This window comes from Loxodonta africana, chromosome 7, assembly GCF_030014295.1.
Source record: "Loxodonta africana isolate mLoxAfr1 chromosome 7, mLoxAfr1.hap2, whole genome shotgun sequence".
NCBI lineage: Eukaryota > Metazoa > Chordata > Mammalia > Proboscidea > Elephantidae > Loxodonta > Loxodonta africana.
Window position 1 is genome coordinate 32095840 of NC_087348.1, and position 27333 is coordinate 32123172.

Here is a 27333-nt window from a genome sequence, read left to right on the forward strand (position 1 = left end):
CAACCTTGAAAAGTTATTTCTTTCTCTTCAGTTGATACATTATTTTGGGTTTTTTATGTACACAGTCGTGTCACTTGAAAACATTTACACTGCTATTTCTGATTTGTCAAACATATACCTTTTATTTCAACAGAAATCTCAAGTATCACCCACTATAAAGGGAGACAGGTTTGAAGTGTGAAGAAAGACATTTTTTCAAATATTTCTCATCGCTGTATATAAGCATGGTACAAACACTGTGGTTTAAATGATATGTAAGACAAAAAGAAAATATTTTTTTATTTAATATTTAAATTAAAAAAAAGATTGTTTACTAAGAGATGCATACAAAAGGCTTCTCTTTAATGGTAACATACATATTTGGCAGTGTGACAACAATGATGTCAAATTCAGGCACATGTGCTGTCTTGAGCCCAAACCAACATTGATACCAGAAGGAAAATCAGTACTTCAACATCGATGAAGCATATATTTTGATTGAAAACAGGGGAAATTTTCTAGTTTCCCATGCCTTTTACACATTTTATTTCTAAAAACTTAGAAGCTATAATAAACAATTGTCTATACCTTAATTTGTTGAATCTGCACTCTACATTCAACTTTAAATAGGAATGTCGGATAAATTTTTCAATATCCTCTGCAAGGCACCTTTTACCTCTTTGTTCCTCAAACTGTATATTAAGGGATTCAGCATAGGTATTACCACAGTGTAAAATACAGAGGCCATCTTATCGGTATCAAAGGAATGGCTGGATTTGGGTTGCACATACATAAAGAATAGAGTCCCGTATAACACAAATACTACTATCAGGTGAGATCCACAAGTGGAGAAGGCCTTGTACCTCCCTGCTGCAGAGTTCATCCTAAGAATAGTTGCCAGGATCGACATGTAGGACACAAGAACTACCAGAAAGGATGAAACTAAAGTAAGTGCTGAACCGATCAGTACTATCAGTTCAACATCAAGTGCGCTTGAGCACAGCAATATTAATAATGGAAGACTGTCACAGTAGAAATGACTAATGACATTATAGCCACAGAAGGAAGAAATAAAAATCTTTATTGTGGTCAGGAGAGAGAGAAAGGCACTGTAGGGATAGGGAACTATCACCAGACCCCAGCATACTGTTTGAGACATGATAACTTTGTAGAGCAGAGGGTTACAGACAGCCACATAGCGGTCATAGGTCATTGCAGATAGAATGAAAAGTTCACTAACGATGAACATTATGAAGAAAGCTAGCTGTATAGCACACCAATTATAGGGGATTGTATTTTGATTCTCTTCAAAATTTACCAACATTTTGGGTCCCACAGAAGTTGAATATCCAAGATCAGTAAAAGCCAGATGTCTGAGAAAAAAGTACATGGGTGTTTTTAGCCTGGAGTCCATTTTGGTGAGGATGATCATGCCCAAGTTGCCCACCACTGAGATCATGTAGATGATGAGGAACAACCCAAAGAATGGAGCCTGGAGCTCAGGGCGGTCTGTGATCCCCATTAGTATGAATTCCTTTATGACTGTTAGGTTTTCCTTATCCATCCATGCCATTAAGGAAGTGTATTGTAGGAAGAACCATCAGAATAGTTATTAAGTTTCAGAAGTTATCACCAGGTAAAACTTTAGTATACAAAGCCATTATGTGTGAGATAAATTGATTTTTTCAGATGAAGTAATTCAAACAAAATCCATCTTTGTCATTGAACCTAGAACCAAATTTAGAAGCCATTATAGCATAAAGAAAACTGTTGCTGTCGAGTTGATTCCACCTCATAGTGGCCCTACCAGATAGAGTAGAACTATCCCATAGGGCTTGCAAGGAGTGTCGACATGTTAAAATAATTTTATTTTTGTGTTATATACTGGTTATCAGTGCAAGGTGTACAGTTCTGTTAGCAATAGAACATAAGATACATTTCGACTAGATTGGAAAAGCTAATAATCTACTATTTTTTTAGTTTTAAAATACATATAATTAGTAAAAACATCAAAGTTTAGAAGGAATTATAATAAAAATGTATAGGCCTCTGCTCCTTGCTCCAGCATCTTCAGCCCCAATACCCAGAGAAAACCATTATTAATTCATTTAGTAGAATTTGATTTTCTTTTCCTTGTGATCAACAATATTTCTAAATAACATTCTTATCCAAAAAGTATTTGATTTTAAAAAGTATATCCTTGGAGGCAGAGCCAACATGATGCTATAGACAGAAGTACCACATCATCCCTTAACATCAAAAACACAAAAAAACTAAGTAAAACAGAGACAAACATCAATTTGGAGCCTTATGCATCGAATGAAGAGTCAAAGAACTCAACAAAGCACCAGATGTAAGAAGAAACTGCCAGATAACAGCAAGGAGAGATATAAAATGGAGATCAGCTTTCAGCTAAAGCAGCACAGATTCTCTACCTTGGACACATTTTGGAGTCAGTGGACAGGGAGTGCAGGAGAACAGCTTCATGGAGCTCCCAGCAGAAGGCAGAGTACCATAGCTGCACCACAGCTGAGCAACTAGCCATGCCCATTGGACAACATGGTAAGAAATTTTGTGCCCACAGATAAGCAAACAACAAAGAAGGACAGCCTATGTGCTCAGATATAACTAAATAAAACAAAAAGCAGATCAAAACAAACAAATCTACAATTAATAAAGAAAGAAAATACTGAAAGCCCTGAAGACAACAGAAAATATCAAAACACATTTAAGAAAAATAAAATGGACAGAATTGTTCCAGTAGGTGTCCAAAATAAAACACCAGATTACCTTTCAGCAGAAGAAAAGGCACTGGAACTACATCAAAGGGACTTCAAATCTCTCATATTCAGAGCTATCTGAGAGTTGAAGGCAAAAGCAGAGAAAAATAAGTAAAAAAAAAATAGACAAAATCATGGAAAAGACAGGCAAAACAATGGAAGAATTTAGAAAAATAATACAAGACCAAAATGCCAAAATAAATTCACAACTAGAAATTATACAAAAACAGCTATTAGAAATTTAAAAGATACAAAACAAGATTTCAGAAATGGACAGTGTCATAGACAGTCTGAGGAAGAGGTTTGAAACAATGGAAGATGAGATAAGTGAAATTGAAGACAAATATCTGGATACCACTGTGTTTGAAGAAAATCAGAAAAAAGTACAAAGAAAAATGAAGAAACTGCAAGAATGATGTGAGATTCAGTAAAAAGCAAAAATTTGTGAGTGATCAGAGTTCCACAACACGTCAAGAAAACAAAAAACCCAGAGAAGATCATTGAAGAATTGCTGACAGAAACTTCCCTAATATCATGAAAGATGAAAAGCTGACCATTCAGGAAGCTCAACAAACCCCACAAGGATAGAGCCAAAACGAAAATCACAAAGGCATATCATAATCACACTCACTAAAACGAAAGACAAAGAAAGAATCCTGAGAGCAGCTCGAGATAACTGAAAAGTCACAGTATGGAGACAATATGATTAAGCTCTGATTACTAGGCAGAAACTATGCAGTGAAGAAGGAAGCTGGATGATATACATAAATCCTTGAAAGAAAAAAAATGCTAACAAAAATAATACATTCTGCCAAACTCTTGTTCAGATATGGTGGTGAAATTAAGACATCTCCAGATAAACAGGAATTAAGGGAATATGTAAAAAAAAAAAATCAAATTACAAGAATGAATAAAGGGAGTCCGTCAGTTTGAGGGCAAACAACATCAGAAGACAGCATGAATTTAGGACTCAAGACCTAGATACCAACCTAGGAAATGAACACTTGAAGATTTATCAAACTTTAAAGATTTATAACAGGGAACAACAGACAATGACAAAAACTTCAGAGCAATGAAAGAGGGAATAAATGGTATAGATATAGAACTTTTTAATGGAGAAGAAGGCAAGGCAATACCAAGTTATTAAAGACTGGTTGAAACTTAGGAAGATAAGGGTAAACTTCAAGGTAACCATAAAGAAAATTAACAAACCTATTCATCAAAAAAAAGAAGAAAAACATAAAGCTTCAGTAAACACAAAATCTACAAAAACAAAAGAAATAAAAACACACACACACACACAAAGGGAATTCAGCACAGGAGAGAAAGAGGAACAAAGAAAATATCAGCACCACCAAAAAAAAGCTACAAAATGACAGCAATAAACTCACATCTATCAATACTTACAAGGAACATACACAACCCCCCGTGCCCTCAAATATATATGGCCTAAATGCACCCATAGAGAGACAGAGAGTGCAAGCCTGGATTAGGGAAAAAAAAAAAAAAAAAGAACAATATGCTGTCTGAAAGAGACCTATCTTAGAAACAAAGACATAAATTTATTAAAAATCAAAGGAATGAAAAAAACATATTAAGCAAACAGTTACCCCCCCCCCCCGGGAAAATTAAAAATAAAAAAAAAACTGGATTGGCAATACTAATCTCAGATAAAACAGGCTTTAAAACAAATCCACCATAAAAAAAGAATGGCACTATGTAATGATTAAAGGAACAATCCATCGTGAAGACATAACCATAACATATATCTATGCACCCAACAACAGGGCTTCAAAATACATAAAACAAACTGTAACAGAGCTGAAAAGAGAAATTGACAGTTCCACAATAATAGTTATACATTTCAACACACCACTCTCAGAAAAGGACAGGGCATCTAGGAAAAAACTCAGCAAAGGCAGGAGATCTAAAGGACACAATCAACCAACTTGACCATGTAGACATATATAGAATACTCCGTCCAACAGCTGCAAAATACACATTCCTTTCAAAGACACATGGAACATTCTTCAGAATAGGCCACATCTTAGGGCACAATGTAACACTCAACAAATTCCAAAAAAATGAGATAATACAGAGTATCTCCTCTGATCACAATACCATCAAAGTAGAAATTAAAAACAGTGAGAGGAAGGAAAAAAAAATCAATTACATGGAAACTGAATAACAACCTGCTTAAAAACCACTGGGTTATAGCAGAAAGCAAAGATGGGAACTAAAATTTATAGAATCAAATGACAATGAAAACACATCCTACCCAAACTTTTGGGACACAGCAAAGGCAGTGCTCAGAGGTCAATGTACAGGAATAGATGCAAACATCAAAAAAAAGAAGAAAGGGACAAAATCAAAATATTGGCTTACAGCCAAAAAAAGAATAGAAAGAATCAGCAAAACCAAAAGTTGGTTCTTTGAAAGGGTCAAAAAAATTGACAAACCACTGACCAAATTGGAAAAAGGGAAAAACAGGAGAGGACTCAAATAACCCAAATAAGAAATGAAATGGGGACAATACAACAGACCCAAATGAAATAAAAAGGATTATAACAGCATATTATGAAAAACTATACTCTAACAAATTTGAAAGCCTAGAGTAAACGGACAAATTTCTAGAAACACAACACCTACCCAAACTAATGCAAAATGATATTGAAAATCTGAACAGACCCATAACAAGAGATTAAAAATGTAAAAAAAGAAAAAAAAAAAAAAACTCCGAGCCAAAAAGCTCTGGCCCAGATGGCTTCACTGGAGAATTCTACCAAACATTCAGAGATGAGCTTACACCAGTACTACTATTTCAGAACATAGAAAAGGAAGGGATGCTTCCAAATTCATTTTATGAAACCAGGATAACCAAGCAAAGACACCACAAAAAAAGCAAATTGCAAACCAACATCTCACAGAAATATGGATGCAAAAATTCTCAGCAAAATTCTAGCCAATAGAATTCAGCATCATATCAAAAAATAATACACCATGACCAAGTAGAATTTCCCACAGTCTGGGAAAATATTTTTGATTATTACAAATTCGACAAAGATCTAATCTCTAAAAACTACAGGAAAATCCAACCTTCTACAACAAAAAGACAAATCATCTAATTAAAAAATGGGCAAAGGAATTAAATAGACACTTCACTCAAGAAGACATTCAAGCAGCTAACAGACACCTGAGGAAATGCTCGAGATCAGACATTAGAGAAGTGCAAATTGAAACCACAATGAAATACCATCTCTCCCTGACATTACTGGCAAGAATCAAAAAAACAGAAGATAACAAATATTAGAGAAGCTGAGGAGAGAATGTAACTCTTATGCACTGCTAGTGGGAATGCAAAATGGTACAACCATTTTGGAAAATGGTGTCATGCTTCCTTACAAAGATAGAAAGAAACAGACATACCACGTGATCCAGCAATCCCACTCTTAGGAATGTATCTAGAGAAATAAAAGCAGTCATATGAATAGACATGTGCACACCCATGTTCATTGCAACATTGTTCACAACAGCAAAAAGATGGAAACAGCCTAGATGCCCATCAACAGATGAATGAATAAAGTGCAGTACATACACACAATGGAGTACTATGCAATCATAAGAAACAATGATGAATCCACAAAGCACCTCACGACATGCATGAATCTGGAGGGCATTATGCTGAGTGAAATAAGTCAATTATAAAAGGACAAATATTGTATGAGACCACTACTATAAAAAGTCATGAAAAGCTTTACACCCAAAAAGAAACAATCCTTGATGGTTACAAGTGGTGGGGATGGAAAAACACGAAATAGAAAATAGCTAAGTGGTAACTTTGGTGAAGGGTAAGACAGTACAGAATACTGGGGAAGCCAGCACAACTTGTATAAGGCAAGGTCATGGAAGTTCCACAGGCACATTCAAACTCCCTGAGGGATCCAATTACTGGGCTGAGGGCTGTGGGGACCGTGGTCTCAGGGAACATCTAGCTCAAGTGTCATGACACAGTTTATAATGAAAATTTTCTACACTCTCCTTTGGTGAGTAGCGTCTGGGGATCTTAAAATCTTGTGAGCGGCCATCTAAGGTCCTATGCTGGTCCACCCCATCGGGAGCAAGGGAGAAGGAAGAAAACTAAAGACACAAGGGGAAGATTAGTCCAAAGGACTAATGAACCACAACTACCACAACTTCCACCAGACTCAGCCCGGTACAACTAGGTGGTGCCCAGCTACCACCACAGACTGCCCTGACAGGGATCACAAAGGGTCCCAGACAGAGCTGGAGAAAAACGTAGAACAAAATTCTAACTCACAAAAAAAGAACAGGCTTACTGGCCTTGCAGAGATTGGAGAAACACCTTAGGGTATGGCCTCTGGACACCATTTTAGCTCAGTGATGAATTCACTCCTGAAGTTCACCCTTTACGAAAAGATTACACAGACTCATAACACAAAAGGAGACTAAAGGGGCACACTAGCCCAGAGGCAAGGACTATAAGGCAGAAGAAGACAGGAAAGCTGGTGATAGGGAACACAAGGCCTAGAAGAGAGAGTGTTGACATATCTTGGGTTGGGAACCAATGTCACAAAACAACATGTGTGCTCACCCTTTAGTGAGAAGCTAACTTGTTCTGTTTAAAAAAGAGAAGTATTCCTACTCCTCTAAGCATCTATATGTTTTAAACTTTTTTTCCTTATGTCTATAATGATAGATAAGAAGTTTGCTAGCTTGCAGGAATCTCCAGGATGCCTACTCTAATGCACTTAAACCACTTTTTTTCCTTTCCTCTAGAGCAGCGGATCCCACACTTCAGGAAATGAGTACCACCCTTCTGGTTTTCACTATGTTGAATATCAAGTCAGTGCTGCATGAGTAATGTATTCAGTCTGAAAAAGAAAGATTAGCAGACATTCTCACATATGCTTTCATCTAAATATTAACATTTCTAGTTAGAATTTTCTAACACGAATGTACCTTCATAAAATGTATTTGTTAATGCAACAGCTAAAATTATCTAGTAAACTGCTATAAATATACCACAAAGTGAAAACAAGGTTCTAAAGCTGGCAGTGCTGTCTGAAATGCTTCAGGGATTGGGACATAGCACTGTATGTGGTTTCCTGGTGCGAAGTAAAGAAACAGCAAGGAAGCAGGGGAACTGAGTATTGCCTGCCTCATCTAAAATGCCCAAGGTTTACTCACTGAAATGCACATGGATGAGATGAATAATTTATTTTTACCAGATAATGCTGAAAGGAGTAGAGTAGTTTGTTATAATTTAATTTTGGATACTAGGTTTATATCTTTATATCCTCTTCTATTAACTATACATCAAATATTTTGAATTAATAAATTTTAGTTTGAGGATTGTGTTTCCTTGACCTTTATTTTCCCAACTTCTATTTCAGATTGTTTTAAAGACAGGTACTTCTGTATTTTTAAGGAAGAGATCCATCCAAATTTCTTAGAAACTAGGCAGATTACAAACAACAAATACTACCTTGAAACTCATGTTAAAAGGTCATTATAACAATGAATAAATTTAAATATATAATTAAAAATATTTAAAGGCCTACAATTTCAATTATGTAGGTGCAAAAATCTTATACAATATTACAGACTTTACAGTGTGGAAGAATGTAACTCCCTATGAGCAAATTGAAGAGCCCTGGTGGTACCGTGGTTAAAGCGCTTGAACACTAATGAAAGATTGGTGGAACTCACCAGCTGCTCTGTGGGAGACAGACATGGCCGTCTGCTCCTGTGTAGATTTACAGCCTGGGAAACCTTACGGGGCAGTCTGACTCTGTCCTATAGGGTCACTATGAGTTGGAATTGACTTAATGGCAAGGAGTCTGGGTTTTGGCTTATGACCAAACTGAATGATCCCAGGTTGATCTGGATGGTTTAATTCTGGAAAATTCATAAATATAACTGACTGTATTAACTAATTAAAATAAAAACAAAATATTTTTGGCATTTGAATAGACAAAAAACACTGCATAATAACCAACATTCCTTTAGAATGGACAAAAACTTCACAAATTTGAAATAGAAGGAAAATTCCACAACTTGGTAGAATGATTTTGAAAAATGCCCAAATAATCCAACTCTAAAAATGAGATAAATTAAAACTTTACCAAGAGAAATTATAGAAATCTTAAATAAGCTGATGGAAATTCTCGTTCCTAAATTACACAACTCAATGTCATAATCATGTCAATTCTGCCCAAATTGATCTATTTTTCCAATGTCAATACAATCAAAGTCTTACCAGGGGATTTTGTGGAATTTTACACTGCCTCTGAAATGTGTGGAAACCCTGGTGGCATAGTGGTTAAATGCTCCCGCTCCTAACCAAAAAGGTCATCAGGTTGTATTCACCAGGCGCTCCTTGGAAACTATGGGGCAGTTCTATTGTGTCCTATAGGGTCGCTACAGGTTGAAATAGACTTGACCGCAACGGGCCTGGGCTTGTCTCTAAAATATGTATAGAAAATGCAAATGGTAAAGGAAAAGCAAGACACCCTTGAGGATGACCTGTGTTGTCAGATATCAAGACTTACAGAGCTACAGTTATGGGTACAATGTGGCAATGACATAAGACAAAGCAAGTGTATCAATGTAACAGGAACAGGATAGAGAACCCAGAAAGAAACCAATATACTTACGGAGCTGTGCTGCATACCAGAAGTGGCGTGCTAAGGCAGTGAGGTGAAACAATTCTATTCAATAAATGGAGCTGGATAATATAATTATTTCTAAAGAAAGGTTAAAATGGATTTTTTTCCACAGATAAATAAATCAATTTTAGTTTTTCAAGGCACTTATTGTCAAAACAAAATATTCAAACTCTAAAGAGCATAGAGTCAATATCTTTTAGATCTTGAGATGAACATTTTTAAAACAGATGCCCAAAAATTAACAACAAAAAATTAATAGAGCTAAGCACATTTAACTTAAGTACTCTCATTTATTAAACAAAACAAGTTCTTCAGTAACTAGACCTCTAGATTTCCCTATACAAAAGATTCCAGAAAATCAGAATAAAAATCCTAGGTTAATTGGCAGAATACCCTGACCTTATAAAATCCTCTCTATTTAAAGATCTACATAAAAGTAACAAAACATGCAGAAAAAGTAAAAAAAAAAAAAAAAAAAAAATTTACCTAGCAGCAACCTAGCAAGGAAAATGGCAAAGCCTAATGCTTTAAGCTACAAAAAGTTATATCTAAAAATAGAAACAATCCCCCAAATTTATACAGTTCGGCAAGCCTCTTCACCTCAACAGTCATTCTACAGAAATTTTACAAGTTTCTGGAGTTCTGGAATCTTCCATGTGGTAAAAGAAACAATCTAGGATTGATTTTATATGGTATGAATTAGCTATCAGTTTTCTTCCTCTTTTATAGGGATAATCATATTTTCCAGCTCCCGTCACTGTCCTGTTGTAACATGGAGCTCTGTCATACACACAGGTCTATGGCTCTCTTTCTGAGTTGATGTCCTCATTTTTCCTCCCTGGTTATGATTGGAAGAAATGGAAAAACTGAGCAGCAGGGCTGATCCTGATCTCATGGCAGCAGAAATTCCAGGGCAGTATTGGGAATTGGGGAATGGACCTGAAGCCCAAGGAAATCATCTTAAGCAAATGGAACCTCCAATTTCAACTAAGTTTTCTATAAAATATAGAAACTAGTCTCAACTAAGGTAAATGTGTCTGTGAAATTGAGAGCATTCTGTTCTCATCCAAAGGAGGAAGGGAAGGAAAGAAAGAGAGAAAGAAAGGAAGGGAGGGAGAATTTTGAGTGACCCTAAAAATACATCAGGTCCTGCTGTCTTTGGGTGAGTTAATATAACAGAGACATGTACACATACTAATTATTTAAGACAATAAAGCAAAAGGGACAAATACTCATATTACTCTCATCCAACACAATTAACAGGGACATGAGCCCTTGTTTATGTTCCCACACTTTACTGTGTAAAATATGCTGCACCATCTCAATAGGGAAATACTAGCTCTGAAATAGAGGGATACCCATGAATGAAATAAAATCAACGTAAACCTTTTCTCATTAAAACTTTGAAATCAGACAGAATGAGCCCTTGAAGAATCCTACTTAGCAAATATCAATTTTTCGTAACTTAAGAAAAGGTACTCACCAATTTGATCTTCAATGTCAATCCCCAAACCTCTATTATGTGGCTTGTTATGATCCTTGAGTTTTTTTTTTTTTTTTAACTGTACTTCTTGAATATAATTTTATCCCATCGTGTCAGAGAATCAAACACATGGAAAAAACCTTACGGACTGAGTAGATTCATGCTTTGCATTATACCTGTGCATTATAACTGGCACTAATGTGAGCCATGAGAAGGTCTCTTACCCTCCTGTTTCCATCCTTCAAAAATAGTTTTCCCAATTCACCTTTGAGATGAGAACAAATCAGGATGAAAACTTCCCTCAGTGAATGAGAGGAGAAAAGAAATCCCCAAGCCTGGATACATGGGGTGTTGGAAGATCAACAATACTGAAAGTTGAATGCATATATCTGATGTATAGTTCTTCCAAGGATTGACAATCTCTGGACTTTTAATTGTGCTGATTTAAAACTCAGCCTTAATTAAAAATATATTTGGCGATGCTTCTAAGCCTTAGCCTCACTGCTTTATGAATAAGAACCTGGAACTGTAATACAAAGGTAGACAGTAGGTGCCAGGCATGCTATTACTGCAGCAAGATGAGTATATTAAGTCAAGATGTCTAATATTTTATTTTGGCTTTGCCATCAACTTTCAATGGCAAATGTCACCACAGAGAAAAATGTGTACTTCCTCACCCCCATCACCTTGGCTACCTCTGACTGTAGCCCTTGTAGATATTTTCTGGCTTGCTGGCAGTTTTCCACTTCAAATGTTTTACTCCTTTGCCTGTGGGGCTTTTGTCAGTGCCTTGGGAGCTTGCTCAGACCATATGTGGAAGTTCCCAGCATTTCATATGTCGATGAGCAATTCTCAACTAATAAGTTACAAGAATCAGTGAATAAATACCCCAAATCCCCGGCTTTCCTGTCTTAGGACAATTCCAAGAAAGGTTTTGCAGAACATCTCGAAATATCTCAAGCGATTGACATAGTTGCTTACAACAGCAATCTGCTCTTTACACCATTAGATTTTCTCCCTTCCCTGTCTCTTATTCTTCATTTCCTCATTTGCAATTCCTGGAATCCCCTGCCAAATAAACACATAATCTAGTCTTCAGCCCAGGATCTCCTTATGGGGGCGTTTAAATCCTGGCAATCTCAGTCTCTTGTGTAATATTTTTGGATGCAACCACAAATGAAATATTCTCATCACAAAGGAAATTGTGTAAATGCATGAAAACAGGATATGATGATACTATTGCATTGTTGAATAACAGGAATCTCTATCATAAAACTATTACTATTTGAGACATAAACACTCACTCAGCATCATTATCCTCAACCTGACCAACGGTGTCTTGGTCTAGATAACATTCTAGGCGAAGTTTTCAAACAATGCTTATCCTCCCTCAGAATATTCACTGTTTGGAAGCAAGATGGCTAGGCTTTATCTCACACACTTTGGACACATTATCAGACCAGATCAGTTCCTGGAGAAGGACATCATGTTTGGTAAAGTAGAGGGTCAACAAAAGAGAGGAAGAAGCTCAAGGAGATGCACTGACACAGTGACTGCAATGATGGGCTTAAGCACAGCAAGGATTGTGCGGATGGTACAGGACCGGGCAGTGTTTCTTTCTGTTCTATGTAGAGTCTCTATGAGTAGGGACCAATTTGATGGCAACTAACACACATACACAGAAAATTCCAGAATCCATATGGAAATCATAACAAATAGAAATGAAGTTTTTTGCTTTCCTCAAAGAACACAATAATGGTGGTAAAAACACATGATAACGTAGTTAAGACTTTGTTAGTATATACGGTATAGTATCTTGAGTCTGACTTTGCTGACTGTACTCATGAGTATAATTTATATTAAAACCAAGGGTCAAGAATAATGACTGGAGCTCATTGATAAACAAGCAGATCAGTGCCATCTACTCACCTAAAGCGAGAAATAAGTTCTTGCTTCCCCAAGTGCTTCTTCCTAACCTTACTGCAATTGTAAGAAGAATTTAGGCATGTCTCTCCCCTTGAGATACTCCCCATGGAGCTTGAACACAAATTTTCATTAATCCTAAAGTATTTGAGAACAGGGAGCAATACCATCGGGTGTTTGTTAATGATCCAGGATACATTTGATTTCCCTATTGAGGAAACCTTTGATGTGCAATTCCCCAGCTTTCATTGTAATTTTTTTATTGCCTACACTCAAAAACCTGGATTGAGGTGCACTATTTGTTCAGTACATGCTTCAATTTTCCATAAATTACTGTAATATTCAGAATTTTCTACTGCAGCTTAATTCGAGTTTTATATCTGATGATGAAGGCAGAACTCTTTAAACATGTCTTATAATGTTTTTTTAAAGATGCAGAAGGAATGCAAATTATGAATATGTATGCCTAAAGTTACAAGTTGATTTTCTTATGTAAGCCTCACAATTCCTGGTTTTGAATTATGTCTGACCTTCCTGAAAATGTCATAGCTTTATTCCCAGACCCTGTCTTTACCTCATATGTCTTACCCACTATGCCTCACTCCGCCACATCTTAGTAGCATTGTACATATATAGATATGGCTCCTATGAGTTTTAATTTTTTTTTGCTGTAGGTTTCCTGAGAATTGTTACCTTTTAAGAGATGACATTTTTGATCTAATAATATTATCATCCACAAACACACTCAATAAAATGTGCTAGGAAGTTGTGTTTAATGTTACGGTTTATTACAAAGATAATAAACTCTACACAATAGTTTTCAGTATAAGAGCATCCTATGGAAAACTTTTAATTTTAAGTCATGATTAGCTGAACATAAATTTTTGCTTTGTGTACGGGTGTTGGGACAGAGAATGAAAATGGTAGAATGCTTTTATGTTTATTTCAGTCCACTGTGGCACATGTGGTCTTTCAAAGCACCCTCGGCTTAATGCCTGTTTACTTCTCTGGGTTATAAATTTATTTTAAGTGCAAGACAACAATGGATGAACAAAAAATGTGATAGATGGAGAAAATGGTGCCAAAGTTTATGAATGGAGAATACGGTATTAAAAAAAAAAGTAAACTTATAACAAAATGTCTAGCCCTTGGACAAAAGGTGGGAGTACCAAGGAGAATGATCAGGCTTTCTATCATCTTGCAAGCAATGGTTCTTATATATCTCCACCACCCTCTATCAGGCTTTCTCTTCCTTGTTTAGAGACTATGATGTTGTTGTTTATTGATGTCCAGTCAATTCTAACTCTCAACAACCCCATGTGTACATACTAGAACTTTTTCATGTGGTTTTAATGGCTGTAATCTTAAAGGAAAAAAAATCAGTTGGCATTTTCCTCCTTGGTACCACAGGGGGTTCAATCTACAAAGCTTTAGGTTAGGGCAAACATTTTGCACCACCTAGATATCTTATTTAGACAGAATAAAAAACAAATCTTTTAATAACTTGTATTCTATTTATAATACATATTTTTTTACTTTCAAATTGTTTATTACAAATGTAAGTTTTTAAAAAAATTTTATTGTGCTTTAAGTGAAAGTTTACAAATCAAAAAAATATGGAGCACTTCACAAATTTGAGTGTCGTCCTTGCCCAAGGGCCATGCTAATGTTCTCTCTATCTTTCCAGTTTTAGTGTATGTGTTGCCGAAGTGACCACTATTTTTTTTTTTCTTTGCATTATTGAAACATTTTTCTATCTAGGAACAGTGGGTATTTTGAATTGGGATAAAAATACATCAATATTTTCCCCTTTGAAATTAATACATTTTTGGGTTTTTTTTTTTTTAAGTATTTACTGTCTCTTCACTTAACAGCAGATTTTTCAGGAGCAAATTAAGACTTTAAAAGAAGACCGTTGTAGTTATGTATTTATATTAGTTTGAGTGATTTTCATGGGTTATTAAGGAATCTCTTCAGTGCGTTCTTCACATCCTTGTTCCTTAGGCTGCAAATGAGAGGATTCAGCATTGGTATCACTAGGGTGTAAAAGACTGAGGCCATTTTATCAGTAACTAAGGAGTGGTTGGTCCTCGGTTGCAAATACATGAAGAGTCCCATAGAACACAGCGACCACTATCATGTGAGAAGCACAGGTGGAAAAAGCTTTTTGTCTCCCCTTTGAGGACTGTATTCTCAAAATGGCAAGGATAATGTTAAAGTAGGGTATTAGAACAACGATCATGGAGAAAAACAAATTGACCCCTGAAAAGGTATATGCTGCTATTTCTGGAATGTAAGTGTCAGAACAGGACAAGGCTAGCAAAGGGACATGATCACAGTAAAAATGGTTGATTACATTGGAAGAACAGTATCATACAGAGAACACACATGAAGAGACAGCCAGGGCTGTGGTCAGACTGTAGAGGTATATGAGAGATACTAGCAGAAGGCAGATTTGCCGAGATACCACCACCATGTAGAGAAGGGGGTTGCATATGGCCACATAGTGGTCATAGGCCATTGTGGCCAATATGAAAATCTCTGCCGCAATGAAAACTACAAATCCACCAAGTTGAGCTGCACAACAGTAGTAAGAGATAGTTTTCTTCCTAAACAAGAAGTTGACCAGCATTTTGGGGGCAATGACAGTAGAATTGTTAAGATTGATAATAGCCAAGTGTCAGAGGAAAAAGTACATGGGGGTTTGAAGTCGAGAGTCCACACTGGTGAGGGTGAAGATGCACAGGTTCCCTACCACGGTCAACCCATAGATCACCAGGAAGACAAAGAAAAGGGGGACCTGGAGCTCAGGATGGTCTGAGAGTCCCATGAGAATGAATTCAGTCACCCATGTGAGATTTCCTGGAGCCATGTATTGTGCTGCTTTTGTCTTTAAATGGGAAAAATGGAAAGAGATTAATGGATGACAAAATATATTTTGCTCTTAGAAGGTTATTCCTTGTCAAAGTTTTATTTAAAGTCATTTTACTTCCATTCAAAAAGACTTAAGAGTTCCAGATCTTAGTTTTCTCCCTGTCTTTTCACAAATTTCAGAAATACAAAGTCACCAGAGAACAACTGAGGACTGAGGTTGTTTCTTTGAATTGTTTGCCTAAACTATTTATTTATTCACTGTTAAACATAGTTTCAATATTAGATTTTACATATATTTACATATATATTTAATTTCAAAAAGTTATCATTGTGTTATCAATTGGCATCATATTCACTGCTTTAGATTGTGAATAACAATCAAGTTTATGATTTTTTCTATACCATATCATCATATTTCCCTGGCTTTCATTCACAATGGAAAAAATAAGGGCACATAATTGTTTCCATTCTTTATATCCCTAACTGCTAATAATAGAAGTGTAAGACCGTGGCTAACGTACGGTATCAGTAAGTAGAATTTCAAAAATGCTCAAGAAATTCTTCAACTTTGACATCTGCATAGAGAAAATGTGAAATTCTCAATTTACTGTTAATCTCATTGGAAGATGATAAGGTTTAGTATCTTTACATTTTTGTGCTCCAAATGCTCCATGACCCTGTCACAACTCATTGCAGCTGATACTTTTAGCAGTAACTCTACCTGGGTTAAGAAAAAAAATATCAAATTCATCATATGTGAAAAGCAATATGCTAAATCTTCTCCATTCTCTTAGATAATCAACACTGACCATTGATTTGGTTATTTTTTTCACATCTTCTTTAACAATGCTCAGTCTCATTTTTCAGTAGTCATTAAGACTGCTATTATTAAGACATTTACTTAAGTCATTAAAGACAGTTACTTCAGTCATTACACAGCCATCACTTCCACTTAGCGATCAGTGGCCAAGGATTGCAGTCACTTGGAAAAGACCAAAAACCAAACCAAACCCACTGCCATCGAGGCAATTCCAACTCATAGTGACCCTATAGGACAGAGTAGAACTGCCCCATAGAGTTTCTGAGGAGCATCTGGTGGATTTGAACTGCTGACCTCTCGGTTAATTACTATAGCACTTAACCACTACGCCACCAGGTTTCCACTTGGAAAAAAGACAGAAGAAACCATTTCAGTTCTGAGTTTGATTTGAATTGATTGATCTTTTAAGATCCTTAGTCCTCACATCTAGACCTAGTAACAGGGAAAACATTTGGTTTAACCAACCTGTGCACAGAGATCTGCCGAGATCCACTCCTGAGTTTATTCCACGAAGCATGCTGGAGAGTTTTACAAAGATCTGAAGCTCCTGAAGACCCTAACACTAATATATGTTTGTGTCTAGGCCCCAGTCCCTGAACATGAGGACTAGAATTCCTGGATAAAGGTCTGATTCCCCAGGGAAAGAAAGACAAATTGAAAGCTCCTTAAGTAAAGCTCCACTCAAAATTTCACCCAAACAACGAAAATGAGGAGATAGCCTAGGGACTTGTTTAAATGAGTACATTGAATAAGAAACACATGCAGTGTTTCTGCTTTGTTATTATTATTTTTAATTTACCCTTCAATACTCTGGCCAGTGCTCCTGGGTTATGGATGAAGAAAATCCAGCAGTTGGAAAAAACAGAATTCTACCCCAATGGATAAATTTAATGTGAATATTGGGGATAACACAAAACCTCCCTTCCAATATCAAACTCTGGTATATTTGCTGTAAAAACCAGATGATATACACCAAATTCAAAATGTGAAGTTTGTAAAGAGGCTAAATATCAACTTTTTATTAAAATTATTAAAGTAGAAATCATATCTGGTATCATTTGCAGTTTTTATATTCAATTAACTTAAGTAAAAAATGTATTTTTTCACATCAGCGTACAATCTTCTTTCAAATAATGAGTAAATATTGCAATTTAATGTCATCACCAATTCTTTCTTACTTTCCTGGGGCATTTTCTAGCCTATAACCTTTATAAGAGGAAAGGATGTGTCTGATTAGTTTTCCTCTTTATTACCATCTTCTAAAATAATACCCAGGATAGAGTAGATGTGCAAAAGACACTTGCTAACCAACTCACTGACTGACGGAATGAATGAATGAAATACCCATCCTGAAATGTGAAATTAAACATCAGGATTTTGTATCCCATGCTGTAATCAATCTGTAATATTATTTTAACTTTGACAAAGAAACCATGACAAGTTGTGTCTCATTCTCTAAGATATTGACTACTATGGTGCAGGATACAACTCTTCCTTCTTGAGTTTGGTATTCCTAATACCTAATACCAGTTTCCCTCCAGCCAATTTTGACTCAGGGTGGCCCCATATGTGTCAGACTAGAACTGTGCTCCATACCATTTTCAACAGCTATAAAGTTTCAGTAGATCTTTTGAGGTGCCTCTGCTTCATTTCAAACCACCAGCTCAGAGTCTCCTTACCCACAGGTAACCCTTATCCACAACTTTTAATGATATTCTTGTTGTTATTAATTAACTATATATTTATGCACCCATCAAAACATAAATCAGAAGATATCTTTAATTATTTTACATCGTACCGAGTATCTTATTTTGCAATTTTTTACTCACTCAAATGTATGTTTGTGGATTTATCCATGTTGATTTCTTTAGCTATATGTTGTCCACTGATTTTGCTGCACGTAAAAAAGTTCATTAGAAAAAGAAAACAAGTTCTGCTCAAACAACTCCTGAATCATTTTTTAAAAATTTATTGAAACTTTACTTCTAAATTTTTATTTTTTAATTTATACCATGCTAAATAGATACGTTTTACTATTTTTTTCATTTCCAAGTATATATGTATAAACAAGAGAACATAAATACACAATATTCTATGTAAAGATCATATACCTATATGTCTTCATGTGTATATATGTGTATATTAGAGCCATTATGTATACGTGTGTATATATATATACACATATATGCATAAATACACATATACATATCTCAGTATGAACATGCTGTTGTTGTTGTTAGGTGCCATGGAGTCATAGCGACCCTATGTACAACAGAACAAAACACTGCCTGGTTCTGCACTATCCTTAAAATAGTTGTTTGCTTGAACTCATTGTTGCAGCCACTGTGTCAGTCCACCTCGTTGAGGGTCTTCCTCTTTTCCGCTGACCCTGTACTTTGCCAAGCAAGATGTCCTTCTCCAGGGACTGATCCCTCCTGACCTGTCCAAAGTATGTAAGACTCAGTCTCGCCATCCTTGCTTCTGAGGAACATTCTAGTTGTACTTCTTCAAAGACAGATTTGTTTGTTCTTCTGGCAGTCCATGGTATATTCAATATTCTTTGCCAACACGACAGTTCAAAGGCATCAATTCTTCCTCAGTCTTCCTTATTCTTCGTTCAGCTTTCACATGCATATGATGTCACTGAAAATACGATGGCTTGGGTCAGGTTCACCTTGGTCTTCAAGGTGACATCTTTGCTTTTCAACACTTTAAAGAGTTCCTTTGCAGGAGATTTACCCAATGCAATGCATCTTTTGATTTCTTGACTGCTGCTTCCATGGCTGTTGATTATGGGTCCAAGTAAAATGAAATCCTTGACAACTTCAACCTTATCTCCTTTTATCATGATGTTGCTCATTGGTCCAGTTGTGAGGATTTTTATTTTATGTTGAGGTGCAATCCATATTGAAGGCTATGATCTTTGATCTTCATTAGTAAGTGCTTCAAGTCCTTTTCCCTTTCAGGAAGCAAGGTTGTGTCATCTGCTTAATGCAGATTGTTAATGAGTCTTCCCCCAATCCTGATGCCCCATTCTTCTCATAAAGTCTGACTGCACTGATTATGTGCTCAGCATACAGATAGAATCGGTATGGTGAAAGGCTACAATCCTGATGCACACCTTTCCTGACTTTAAACCAATCAGTGTCCTCTTGTTTTGTTGAAACAACTGCCACTTGATTTATACAAAGGTTCCTCATGAGCACAATTCAGTGTTCTGGTTTTTGCAGTGTTATCCATAATTTGTTATGATCCACACAGTCAAATGCCTTTGGATAGCCAATAAAACACAGGTAAACATCCCTCTAGTATTCTCTGCTTTCAGTCAAGATCCATCTGACATCAGCAATGATATCCCTGGTTCCTCTTCTGAAGCCAGCCTGAGTTTCTGGCAGTTCCCTGTTGATATGCTACTGCAGCTGTTTTTGAATGATCTTCAGCAAAATTTTGCTTATGTGTGATGTTAATGACATTTTTCTATATTTTTCCCATTCGGTTCGATCACCTTTCTTGGGAATAGACATAAATATGGATCTCTTCCAGTCAGTTGGCCAGGAAGCTGTCTTCCATATATCTTGGCATAGGCTAGTGAACACCTTCACCTCTGCATCCATTTGTTAAAACATCTCGATTGATAGTCCATCAATTCCTGGAGCCTTATTTTTCACCAATGCCTTCAGAGCAGTTGGACTTCATCCTTCAGTACCACCTGAATTTAGAGTTCATTTCAGGAAAAGATTTCATGTGTTGAACACTAGTGACTGAGGACCAGGCAAGTTGTGGAATGACATCAAGGACATCATACATGAAGAAAGCAAGAGGTCATTGAAAAGAAAGAAAAGCACAAGATGGATGTCAGGGAAGACTCTGAATCTTGCTCTTGATTGTCGAGCAGCTAAAGAAAAGGAAGGAATGATGAAGCAAAAGAACCGAAGATTTCAAAGGGCAGCTGGAGAAGACATAGTAAAGTATTATAATGACGTGCAAAGAGCTGGAGACAGAAAAGCTAAAAGGAAGAACATACTTGGTGTTTCTCAAGCTGAAAGAACTGAAGAAAAAATTCAAGCCTCAAGTTGCTATAGTAAAGAATTCTATGGGGAAAATATTAAACGATCCAGGAAGCATCAAAAGAAGATGGAAGAAATACACAGAGTCATTATAAGAAAAAGAATTAGTCGATGTTCAACCTTTTCATGAGGTAGTATGAACATAGTAAGAAGCAAATTCATGGCATAGTTTTTCTGCACATGTTTTAAAATAGCATACATTAAGTGTTATCTCATCTTTATTTCAAATGTTCAGAAAGAATAGAAGACACTAAGAAACTAAAACAAAAATTTCTTTTTTGTATATCTTTTTCATATTGAGACATAGATCTTGACTCTTGATTTTTTTAATTGTTTTTGCTAAAAATACGCTTTATTGTATATTTCACACTAACACATTTTTTATTGTTTCTTTTACATCTTTGTTCCTCAAACTGCAGGTAATGGTATTCAGCATGGCTGTCACAACAGTGCCAAATACTGACACTATCATGCCATGACAAAAATATAGCTGGAACTTGGTCTCACATACATGAAGAGGATTGTTCATGGTAAACTGACACTTCAGTTAGGTGAGAGCCACAAATGGAAAACACTTTTCACCTCCTATCAGCAGAAGGAATCTTCAGAATGGCCAAAAAAATGAAACCATAGGGTATCAGGACAATCAGCGTGGTGAATATCCTAGAACCCACAAAATAGAAGAGTAGAAGGTGGTCGATGTAAGTGTCAGAACACAACATAGCAAAGAGTAGAGGGATATTACACAAAGTACGTCTAATTTCTTCGATTGCACAAGACAGGTTAAAAGTTCCTACTGTGTGTTAAGTAGCAGAGCAAAATACGAGCAACGTAGAAAGCAATGATGGGTGCATCATACAGTCTGGGTGACATGTTAACTGATAATATAATCGGAACTCTAGATGAGGTCGAAATAGATGTTTATTCCATATCATACAAAAAACATTTTTTGTTTGATCAAGCACTTAGTGTTAAAACAAAATCAATATCTTATTTTTTATTCTCAGGCTCTTGGAGGGATTCAATACGTGCTCCACTCAGGAGTTACACACTTGCCATGCTGTCTGACCAGACAGCCCTACCTTATGGAGTTGGGTGAGAGCTCTAGCCTCTCCTGCAGTACAGCATGTGGGCTCCTGTGGCAGCTGTTTGAAGCCTTTCCTACCTTTCACACTTTTGCCCAGGTGGTGACTTGCTTCAAAACTTCCATGCACCCCATCTTGCCTGATCCCCTCAGTGGTTTTACTATACCTGTTCAGGCACAAGATGCCAGGGAACCACCTTGGCACCCGGATAGGCATAACCTGGAAGTTTGGAGGTGTTAATGCCCCCACGGGGTAAACTTTGACAGTAGAAGACTGGAGTTGAGAGATAAATTGTTTTTCATATCTTACTTCATTAAAAATATATGCTTGACCAATATGCCTGGTTGGTTAACTTACCTGATTCAGAATTTCTCAATAGAAGTGTAACAAATGATATGTGAGTGTGTGTTTATCTGGGTACACACTTTCTGCAATCTTCGAGCCAAATGTTTTGTTGTTGTTGTTCATTCTTAATCCAAGGAAGTCTCTATGTATAGTTTATATACAACAAATTTTGTATCTAAACAATGTAAAACAGATATATATTGTGTACATTTTAGTGGGATTATTTTATTGAGCTCTAGTACATGAGACAGGTGCAAGATTTTACATTGTCTAATTTCACAAAATATTCCAATGTGGTGTAGAACACAGTTTCACGAACTCTCAAGAATGCCCAAATCCTAATTCCCAGAAACTATGAATATATTACATGACAAAAGGGACTTTACTGATATAATGTGTTCCAGGGTTGTCCCGGTGAGCCCAATGTAATCCAAAGAGTTCTTAGAAGACAAAATGTATGCAGGAGAACCCGAGAAGGTAATGGAAGCAGAAGTGAGAGGGATAGGATTGATAACTGGAAGGGGTCACTATCCCAGGAATATTTGCTGCCTCTACTAGGTGAAAAAGGCAGGAAACATTCTCCTCTAGGGCATCCAAGAAAGAATACAATTAGCTAACACCTTGCTTTTAGTGGAATTAGACTCATTATGGACTTCTTACTGTCAAAACTGTGAGATGATACATTTGTGTTGTTTTTAGGCATTACATTTGAGGTAATTTGTTATAGCAATAAGAAAGTAATATAAAAACAGCGTAATTATTTTTAGGAAATACATACATGCGAACCAAATTATAAGGTAGAAAACAGTGAACTTTCCATTTTTGATCTTCATTCATTTAGCAAAATGTTTAGCAATCAACCAAACTGTACATGTATTTCAGTGTATTGCGTTGGATAGAGTCCCTGGATGTTGTATATTTGTTAAGTACTTGACTGCAAACTGAAAGTTTGGTGGTTTGAATCCACCCAGAGGTGTCTTAGGAGAAAGACTTGGCGATCTACTTCTGAAAGGTCATTGAAAACCTTCTGGGAAAGTTTGACTCTGATACACATGGGGTTGCAATGTGTAGGAATCACTCTAAGACAACAGGTTTATTTATGTATTCATTCATTTATTTTAAACAGTATTGGAAATGTTGTGAGTTTAGCCTTTTGTTCTAATTCTATACATGGAGCCATACCCAAAGAAAATAGTTTTCTAATGGGAAACACAGTTCTGTAATTGTAAGCTGCTGAAGCCAAACACGTTCTGAATAAATTAAAAGCAAAGAAACACATTAGCAATTAACATGAAAAGTTTACAGACTAATGGGATTAAATTATAGCTGATTTTGTCTTTTGAGGTCAGAAATGTCCGTCACATATTTTGTCTTGCCTGCCTTCAACTATTCTGTTTATTTACGACCAAAGTTAGAAATTGACTCATTTATGTGAGTCTCAGAGTTCCTGGTTGTGTCTCATGTCTGACCTTCCTGAAATTGTCATAAGCTTATTTTATGTCCAGAGACTGTCCTTACATGACATGCCACACCTACTCTCCCTCACGCCATTGCATGTTAGTAGCATTGTACATACACAGCAATAACTCACATGACTATTAACTTTTTTTTTCTTTTTTGTAGTAAGTTTTTTGATAATTGTTACCACATTTAACAGATGACATTTTTGGTCTAATAACTCTTTCACCTCACTAAATAAAAATGTGAGAAGAAGTGATGTTTAATGTTGACAGTTTCATATTAAAGATAATAAAGTATACAACAGATTTTATTATGGAAATATCATTTGGAAATAATTTAATTATAAATCATGACTAGCTCAACATAATTTTTTTGCTTTGTGCACATGTCTATGAAAGAGACGGAAAAATGCAGAATGCTTATATATTTATTTCAGTCTGCTATGGCACAGGTTGTGTTTCAAAGCACTCTAGGGGTTAGTTTTTATTTTCCGCTACATGTTTACTTTCATGTAAGTGTAAGACAACAATGGGTTCACAAACGTGATAAATGGAGAAAAAGGTGCAAAAGGTTATTAATGGAGGATATGGTATTAAAAAAATGTAAAATTATAATAAAATGTTTAGTCCTTGGGCAAAGGTGAGTGTATCAAGTAGAATGATCTGACTTTCTATCATCTTTCAGGCAATGACTCTCATATACTTCCATCACCCATTATCAGGCTTTCTCTTCCTTGTTTACAGACTACATTGTTGTTGTTAATTGCTGGAAAGTCAGTTTCAATTCATGAAGACCCCAAGTGTTACAAGGTAGAAACTCTCCAAAGTGTTTTCTTGGCTGTAATCTTAAAGGAAGAGAATCACAAGGCCTTTTCTTACTGCTGGGTGAGTCTGATTCTCCAAAATTTAGATTACTGAGAAGAGTTTGTACCACCTAGATACCTTTTGTTTGCAGCTATGCCTTCTCATCTGCAAACAAATACGGCACCTAGGTTGAAGACCCTCAAGGAGATGGATTGACACAGTGGCTGCAACATCGGGGTCAAGCATAACAATTGATCATGAGGATGGCTCAGGACCAGGCAGTGTTTCCTTCTGTTGCACATAATGTCCCTTTGAGTAGGAATCGATTTGATGGCACCAAACAACAACAGGTACCATATTTAGAGGGTATAACACACAAACCTATTAACAAGTTGTAATTTATTTATAGTATGTATTTGTTTATTTTCAAGTTGTTGTTTACTACATACGTAAGTTTGTTTTCATTGTATAATTGAAACCTTTATCCCTCTAGGGAGACTGATATTTTGAATTGGGAAAAAATGCATCAGTAGTTTTCTCATTGAAATTAATAGTTTTTTTTTTTTTTTTAAACCATTTAGAATACTTCTTCACTTAACAGCAGCTTTGTCAGGAGCAAAATAAGGCTCTTAAAAGAACACAGTTGTAGGTATTTATTTACATTAGTTTGAGCGATTTGCATGAGTTATTTAGGAATCTCTTCAGTACATCCTTCATGTCCTTGTTCCTTAGGCTGTAAAGGAGGGGATTCAGCATTGGTATCACTAGGGTGTAAAAGACTGAGGCCATTTTATCAGTATCTAGTGAGTGGTTGGTCCTTGGTTGCAAATACATGAACAGGAGGGTCCCATAAAACACAGTGACAGCCATCATGTGAGAAGCACAGGTGGAAAAAGCTTTTTGCCTCCCTTCCGAGGACTGTATCCTCAAAATGGTGAGAACAATGTTGAAGTAGGATATTAGAACAATGATCAAGGAGAAAAACAGATTGGTACCAGAAAAGGTAAACACTGCTGTTTCTGGAATGTAAGTATCAGAACAGGACAATGCTAGCAAAGGGACGTTATCACAGTAAAAATGGTTGATTACATTGGAAGAACAGTATGACACAGAGAACACAAAGGAAGAGACAGTCAGTGCTGTGGTCAGACTGAAGAGGTATGTGAGGGATACTAGCAGAAGGCAGATCTGCCGAGATACCACCACCATGTAGAGCAGGGGATTGCAAATGGCCACATAACGGTCATAGGCCATTGCGGCCAGTATGAAAATTTCAGCCACCATGAAAACTATGAATCCACCTAGTTGAGCTGCACAACAGTAGTATGAGATGGTTTTCTTCTTAACCAAGAAGTTTACCAACATTTTAGGGGCAATGGTGGTAGAATTGCCAAGATTCGTGATAGCCAAGTGTCGAAGGAAAAAGTACATGGGGGCTTGAAGTCTGGAGTCAACACTGGTGAGGATGATGGTGCCCAGGTTCCCTACCACAGTCAGCCCATAGATCACCAGGAAGACAAAGAAAAGGGGGACCTGGAGCTCAGGAAGGTCTGTGATTCCCATGAGAATGAACTCAGTCACCCATGTGAGATTCCCTGGAGCCATTTATTGTGTTGTTCTGCCTTTAAATGGGGAAAGTGGAAAGAAATTAATGAAAGGTAAAATTAATTTTGCTGTTAGAGGATTATTCTTTGTTACAGTTTCATTTAAAATCTGATTACTTTTGTTCACACTTAGAAGTTTCAGATCTTGTTTCTCCCACATTTTCAGAAGATTCAAAAAAAAAAATCACCTCATCAGAAAACAGCTGAAGTTGGTTCTTAAGATTGTTTTTGTAAACAATTTATTTTACTTTTGGATATAGTTCATATGTTGAATTGTATGTATGTATATATATAAATTTTTTTTTATATATATAGAGAGAGAGAGAGAGAGTACATACAATGAAACAAACCAAGAAAAACAAACCCATTGACCTCAAGTTGATTCCAACTCATAGGACCCTATAGAAAAAATAATTTTTTTTTTTTTTTTTTTTATGGGACAGAGTAGAAATGACCTATAAGGTTCCCAAGGAGTGCCTGGTGAATTTGAACTGCCAAAATTTTGGTTAGCAACTGTACCTCTTAACCACTACACAACAAGGTTTTTCTATATCGTACATAGAAGGATAAATATTGAATAATATATAACGAATTTCACATACATATTTATATATATGTTGTACCTAGCATTGTTATGTACAAATAGATGGCATCTAACAACAGAATATAATTATATATACGGAAACCCTGGTGGCGTAGTGGTTAAGTGCTACAACTGGTAACCAAAGGGTCAGCAGTTCAAATCCACCAGGCTCTCCTTGGGAACTCTATGGGGCAGTTCTACTCTGTCCTATAGGATCGCTCTGAGTCGGCATCGACTTGACGGCACTGAATTTGCTTTGGAGATATATGTATATCATAATACATATACATGAATATTTTTCATTGATATTGGGTGAGATGTACATATTTTCTTTACCACAGTTTTTTAAGTGATGAAAAAGAACTGCCTTTACAGAGTTGGAGTAGATGAGCCAGAGGGATCTCTAGTTATCCTTCAGCTTAACTGCCACAGGCCTCCTCTCCAGCCCATGCTGCTTCGTCTCCTTGGATATTTTACGAATTTCAGGATCTCTGTGGGAAACACATCCAGAACTGTGGCTTTTTCCTTAACAATTTTTACCACATCCCTCTGCTTCCGCTACGCACAGATAGACCTGCATCTAATACTGTTCCTTCTGTAGGTGCCGGAAGACTGCATCCTTCTTCTTAATCACATTGTCTTTTTTCTGCCAAATACACCAGAACTGTCATTGGATTTGTTTTCTAGATTACGTTCTATTATCACTTTTTAGCAGGCTTCCCTTCCTTTTCCAGTTTAGCCTCCTTTTCCTTAAACTGTTTGAAGCCTGTTTTGTCATTGTTTTTATAGTTAAGTTTTATTACTTGTGGTTTTGATTTTTAAAGTTCAATCATTTTA

At 36.4% G+C, this 27333-nt stretch overlaps 2 protein-coding genes, 1 non-coding gene and 1 pseudogene across 3 annotated transcripts; all 4 read right to left on the minus strand.

The window, feature by feature from the left end:
- Nucleotides 1–601: 601 nt before the first annotated feature.
- Nucleotides 602–1860, minus strand: LOC135231930 (olfactory receptor 8K3-like). The gene has a single exon (XM_064289148.1). It carries the CDS (start codon nucleotides 1550–1552, stop codon nucleotides 602–604), a length of 951 nt encoding a protein of 316 aa, XP_064145218.1. The 5' UTR covers nucleotides 1553–1860.
- Nucleotides 1861–14464: 12604 nt separating this feature from the next.
- LOC135232207 (U6 spliceosomal RNA) lies at nucleotides 14465–14571 on the minus strand. Its single transcript, XR_010322554.1, has one exon. It is a non-coding gene; the product is annotated as a U6 spliceosomal RNA (small nuclear RNA).
- Nucleotides 14572–14804: 233 nt separating this feature from the next.
- Nucleotides 14805–15884, minus strand: LOC100662912 (olfactory receptor 8J2-like; annotated as a pseudogene).
- A 9082-nt stretch (nucleotides 15885–24966) lies between these two features.
- On the minus strand, nucleotides 24967–26071 carry LOC100663199 (olfactory receptor 8J2-like). The gene has a single exon (XM_003422621.2). It carries the CDS (start codon nucleotides 25912–25914, stop codon nucleotides 24967–24969), a length of 948 nt encoding a protein of 315 aa, XP_003422669.2. The 5' UTR covers nucleotides 25915–26071.
- Nucleotides 26072–27333: the final 1262 nt, after the last annotated feature.

What these genes read in the sequence shown, in the direction of transcription:
- LOC135231930 (XM_064289148.1), bottom strand. Translation starts at nt 1,552, where the DNA reads ATGGCATGGATGGATAAGGAAAACCTAACAGTCATAAAGGAATTCATA.
- LOC100663199 (XM_003422621.2), bottom strand. Translation starts at nt 25,914, where the DNA reads ATGGCTCCAGGGAATCTCACATGGGTGACTGAGTTCATTCTCATGGGA.